This window comes from Podarcis filfolensis (genome assembly GCF_964270895.1).
Source record: "Podarcis filfolensis genome assembly, chromosome: 7".
Classification (NCBI taxonomy): Eukaryota; Metazoa; Chordata; class Lepidosauria; order Squamata; family Lacertidae; genus Podarcis; species Podarcis filfolensis.
This window is the reverse complement of record NC_139603.1, coordinates 26,956,192-26,962,191: the sequence shown is the minus strand read 5'-3', so window position 1 is coordinate 26,962,191 and position 6,000 is coordinate 26,956,192. Positions and strand designations below refer to the sequence as shown.

Here is a 6,000-nt window from a genome sequence, read left to right as displayed (position 1 = left end):
CCGAGGCGCTCCCTGTTGCTTGTTGCCGGTGCTGAAGAGAGCCGAGGTCAGGCAGGTGGGCGCGCCGGAGGCAGAAGCGGCCAGCGAGTGGGGGGTCAGCCCGGAGTCAAGCCGTCGCCATGCGTGAGATCGTGCACATCCAGGCCGGCCAGTGTGGCAACCAGATAGGGGCGAAGGTATGGTCTGGACAGGGGCAGGAGAGGAAAGGGGGGCGTCTCTATTGTTACACGCGGTGCAGGGAGTCGCCAATTCCAGGCGTTCCACGCGTCTCTAACTCGGGTGGGGTTCAATGACCTCGGCCTCCTGCGCATCGAAGGAGCCTATTCAGCAACTCAGCATTTTCTCTCTCTCTTTTTATGTCTTCGTCTCACAATTTTGAGAGATGTATTCTTCACCACCTCTGCCCCCGCTCGACGGCGCGTTCATCCTCTGCTGCAGCCGGTTCCTTTGTTACACGCCCCTTGCGGAGGGGAGGGAGGAGAATAGAAAATGCTGGTCGCGTTGGATAGTCCCATTCGTTGCCTTTGATGTGTGAGCTGCTAGCAGGAACCGGTGCTCTAATAAGGGGTCTAGAAAAAGGCGTTTCCTCATCCCGCCTTGTTGTAGGCACTTCGTGCTTTGAGTCAGCGCTCATGTCACAAAGACACACACACACACACACACACACACACACACACACACACACACAAAATTCCAAATCCGGGTGGTGTTGGTTTTTTGTGTGTAGATGGGACTGGATCTGGTGCTTTAACAATTTTATTTATACCCCGCCCATATGGCTGGGTTTCACCAGCCGCTTGTTTTATTTTTGACAAGTAAGGGTAGCTGGTAACTCAATTCCCAGCCACACCCTCAATGCTGGTACAGAGACAATATAGCTTTCAGTAAGTCGAGGGGGGGGGTCTATAGTCATCTCTAAGCTCACTGGTATCCTCTCTTCTAATACGGTATTGGGCTAGATTCTGCAGTAAAGGGGATTTTAAAGTTCGATGAATAGTACTCCGTCTTCATGTTGCTTCCCTCGTCACAGTGCTTTCTCTGAATTCAGTTTGGGTAGATCATATGAGCCTATTATTTTGAGCTTGACTTGCTTGGGGACCTGGTTGCCCCTGCTGGGCTTTCCTCTTCTCTTTTGTGAAAGGGAACGAAGAAATACTGAATTCGCTTTGAAAATATTTAGAGTTGGTGCTACCACCTTGGCAGGCTATGCAGTAATAGTGTGGTCCACACAGCATGTATCTCGAGGCTCTCAAGTGAATGGAAAGTGGTCTTTAACCTGCGACACTGCAGGGCATTTTTCTGTGAGCATAAAGCACCCCCCCCCCCACACACACACCTTAGACCTTAGTGCTTGCTCAGAAAACATTGTCACAGATCTGGGGACACACGCCCAATGGTCCTCTCATAAGCAAGTTTCCTAGCAGCTTCTAAGGTTACCTTTTCAAGGATATGAAGCAAAGAGTGGCTTTCTGCTCCCATTTTGGTTATGATCATGGGCAGAGAGGCTGGTGCTGGTTTGGTTTTGTGTTTGAGAGAACAGCACCAGGAGACAATAGCCTTTCTAGTGCCGCTAAGGTGGGGCGCAAGTGGGTGTGTACATGGGCTTGGTGGCACCTTTTCCTCCCCACTCCTCCACACAACGAAAGATCACCATTCAATTTTTAAATACGGTTAAAACTGAACAAACCCAAGCACATTCAAGACAGAGGCTTGAATTACAAAAGATAGAGCAGAGAAAATACCTACAAACATAAGGAGTGAATTATTTATTTTTAAGGAAAGCAGTACTGAAAAATCTTCTGCAGCCATCCTTTTCTCACTGCCCACCATGCAACGTATTTCAGAATTATAAACGGAGATTTTAAAGAGCTGTCAATGGCATCCTGGTGCATTGTGCTTCCTTTGTGGGTTGCATGTGGAGTATTGCAGCGGTGCTGTTTCTTTGTGCTTCGAGCTGCTGTCAAGGCAGCCACCTGGGCTGCCAGAGCTCTTAAGCGTTTGCCTTGATCTGCCTCATTTCCCACGGCAGAAGCTCTTTTCAGCTGGGAATCTGGCAGCCCTGACAACGGGATTTTGGCAAGGCGTGCCAGCAAGCGGCATGTGGGTTTTTGGGGGGGAGGGGGAGTCAGCCTTCTAGGCATTTCAGAGGCAGTTGCTAATAGCTCTCCAAAATTCCCATTCCAGTTCTGGGAGGTCATCAGCGATGAGCACGGAATTGACCCCACCGGCAGCTACCACGGAGACAGCGACCTACAGCTAGAGAGGATCAATGTCTACTACAATGAAGCAACTGGTAACCTTGGGGAGGGAGCGGGGTGTGGGTGTGTGTGTGAGAGAGAGAGAGAGAGAGAGGAGGGAGGCCGGGGAGGAAAGCTGCTGATAGATTCTTCAAAAAATGTCATGGGCACTGGGAGAGCAGCAAGCGTGACAAAACCCTGGCAAGCCGGGGCCTTTAAGCAGCTATTGAAATCCTTGGCAACGCTTTAATGCCTACTTAAAATTCAAGCCTGGTTTCATTAGGCTGTTCCCTTTAAATCTGCACCTCCCCCACTCCTTTTATCTGTTTAGAGAGTTGCTGTGTCTCTCCGGTGAATAGTAATGAGGTTGCCAAGAGCATAGGAGCTGCCTTGTGTTGGGTTTTGTGCGGATTCCCCTCCCCTCCCCAGCCCACGAAATCTGCTGACAGCAGGTCTGTAACGCTGAGTGTCTTTTGTCGTCCCTCCACCACCACCACTGCAGGTAACAAGTACGTGCCCCGTGCCATCCTTGTGGACTTGGAGCCTGGCACAATGGACTCGGTCAGGTCTGGACCTTTTGGGCAGATCTTTAGACCTGACAACTTTGTCTTTGGTAAGTGTTTCAACATGGCTGTTCTAATACGGGTGGCCCAAGCGAAAATGAACTCAGAAGCTCAGGTCCTCTCTGCCTAGATCAAGGGTTTGCTGGCTAGAAATCTACCGATCTGTTCCAGTTCACCTTCAGTACCTCCTCTTCTCCACCACCAAGTGAAGCATGAGTGCTACAGTCAGCTTGGCTTGAAGCCAATTGGCATTCACTTGCATCAGCATGTGTGGTCCTCTTTAAAGTTGTCAGGCATCAATCTCTGCGTAGGGTTCTGCCATTATGAGCTTTCACAATAGGAGTAGGATGGGCAAGTATGCATTTCCTGTTTCCCATGTATTGGCAGAAAAATGGGTCAAGGGATCATTCCTGCATCTCTCCCATGGTGAAATGGATGAGATATTCCAGGATTTGGGGCATATCGCCACAAGAGAAAGGGCAGCCTTCTCTCCCTTAACCAGAACACACCGTGGATAGCTCAGTCGATAGAGCATGAGACGCTTAATTGCAGGGTTGTGAGTTCGAGGCACACGTAGGGTGAAAGATTCCTGCATTGCAGGGAGTTGGACTAGATGATCATCGATGTCCCTTCCAACTCTACAGTTCTATGATTCCATGTGTCAGGGGCTGGCCAGTGTCAGATGCCAGAGACTGGTCTGACTCAGACAAGGCAGGCAGGCAGTCACAGAGCAGCCTTTAATGAGGAGGAAGGGGGTAATTGCCCCCCTTCCTTCAGTGTTCTCAGTAACAGAGAGAACAGTAGATTAAGAAACCTCGCAGTCGGAGGAGGAGGAGGAGGAGGAGATAGACAGCCCTGATAAAGTTGCTAGGCAACCAGGAGGGAGGGAGAGTTTGGAAGGCTCTTACTTTGAGAGCGGGGAGGATGTTCCTCCCTCCCCTCGGACTAGGAGGCAGGAAAGGGTTAAGGAGCAACGAAAGCACAGGGGCAGAAGGACAGGGAATCGGCGCCCTTCGTGCTGCAAAAGGGGAGGAGATTCAGAGTGAACAACTGATACCCTGAGAGAAGTTGGCTCAGTGCCGCTCTCTTTGTGTTATTGTAAATAGACTATAAACCTGTCAGAGGCTCATTAACTCTTATTGGAAACTCCTGTCCATATCTGCAGACCTGACACTATGCTAGATTGACCATGGATCCCTGTTGCATGCAAATTTCTTGGCCATGCAGTTTAGCGTTTGCATGCAAATAAATATTTGGAGGAGATATATGAAGGAAATACCAATGTTCTAGCACTTGATGGATTGCTTATCCAAGAACACAACAGAACCATTTCTTAGGGCTGTTACAGACTGTGCCCCCCTGAAGAGGTCATAACCAAAATTTAAAAAGAAATGCACAGTTTGGCTCCAGCTGGTTTGCTTTAGCAGTTCCACCCTTTATGCATTGAAAGTGTTGGCAGCTGTAGCTTCTGCTCGTTCATCACCTTTCTGCTTCCTCCTCTAGGCCAGAGTGGTGCTGGGAATAACTGGGCCAAGGGCCACTACACGGAGGGAGCGGAGCTGGTGGACTCTGTGCTGGATGTGGTAAGGAAGGAGTCAGAGAGCTGTGACTGCTTGCAGGGCTTTCAGCTGACCCATTCCCTGGGCGGTGGCACGGGCTCTGGAATGGGGACGCTCCTCATCAGCAAGATCCGGGAGGAGTATCCCGACCGGATCATGAACACGTTCAGTGTGATGCCATCCCCTAAGGTGTCGGACACAGTGGTGGAGCCCTACAATGCCACGCTGTCCGTCCACCAGCTGGTGGAGAACACGGATGAAACCTACTGTATTGACAATGAGGCCTTGTACGATATCTGCTTCCGCACACTCAAACTCACGACTCCGACATACGGGGACCTCAACCACTTGGTGTCGGCCACCATGAGTGGCGTCACCACCTGCCTGCGGTTCCCTGGCCAACTGAATGCCGACCTCCGCAAGCTGGCGGTCAACATGGTGCCCTTCCCTCGCCTGCATTTCTTCATGCCCGGCTTTGCTCCCCTCACGAGCCGCGGAAGCCAGCAGTACCGGGCCCTGACGGTGCCAGAGCTGACCCAGCAGATGTTCGATTCTAAGAACATGATGGCGGCCTGTGACCCGCGCCACGGGCGCTACCTGACGGTGGCAGCCATTTTCCGGGGCAGAATGTCCATGAAGGAAGTGGATGAGCAGATGCTCAACGTCCAGAACAAGAACAGCAGCTACTTTGTCGAGTGGATCCCCAACAACGTGAAGACGGCCGTGTGTGACATCCCTCCGCGAGGCCTCAAGATGTCCGCCACCTTCATTGGCAACAGCACGGCCATCCAGGAGCTGTTCAAGAGGATCTCTGAGCAGTTCACGGCCATGTTCCGCCGAAAGGCCTTCCTGCACTGGTACACCGGAGAGGGCATGGATGAGATGGAGTTCACGGAGGCCGAGAGCAACATGAATGACCTGGTCTCCGAATACCAGCAATATCAAGACGCCACAGCGGACGAGCAAGGAGAGTTTGAAGAGGAAGGCGAGGAAGACGAGGCTTAGGATGGCGGTGGTTTAGTGCAGTGGGGCAAGTTTAGTGCAATGGGGCAAGTGTTTTGGGGCACAGTCTGTTCAGATCTGCTGATGCATGCTTTTTCAGTTCAACTTGGTGCTTTCTCTGCTGGCTTTGTCAGCAGATTTACTCGTTGTGTAACAGTAGTTGCAAAAGAGTTATGAAAAAGTCTTCTGTCTAAATGTCTGATACAAACATAAAAGGCATTTGTGTTTCACGCTGTTGTCTGGATTCTTTTATTGTGTTGTAAAACTGCAGAGCAGTAATGAAGCCAAGTCGGGGAACAGTGGGAAATTATTATGCTACTTCTGCGACAGAAGTGTTGCAGCCGTCATGCAAGTAAATAAAATGTGAATGAACTGGACCGATTATCAGAATGCTACATACCGTACTTTTCGCCCCATAGGACGCACTTTTCCCCCTCCAAAAATGAAGGGGAAATGTGTGTGTGTCCTATGGGGCGAATGCAGGCTTTCGCTGAAGCCTGGAGAGCGAGAGGCGTTGGTGCGCACCGACCCCTCTCGCTCTCCATGCTTCAGGAAGCTATTCGCAAGCCTTGCGCGCCCGGTGGGAGGTCCGGCCGGGCGCACGAGGCTTGGGGCGGCAGCCTGCCGCCCGAAGCACAG

At 51.2% G+C, this 6,000-nt stretch overlaps 1 protein-coding gene across 1 annotated transcript; it reads left to right on the top strand.

Moving 5' to 3' along the window:
* LOC310767178 (tubulin beta-2 chain) lies at positions 1–5,591 on the top strand. The gene is made up of 4 exons (XM_083624139.1): positions 1–176; positions 2,185–2,293; positions 2,740–2,850; positions 4,304–5,591. The coding sequence occupies exons 1-4, from the start codon at positions 120–122 to the stop codon at positions 5,362–5,364; spliced, it is 1,338 nt and encodes a 445-aa protein (XP_083480265.1). The 5' UTR covers positions 1–119; the 3' UTR covers positions 5,365–5,591.
* Positions 5,592–6,000: the final 409 nt, after the last annotated feature.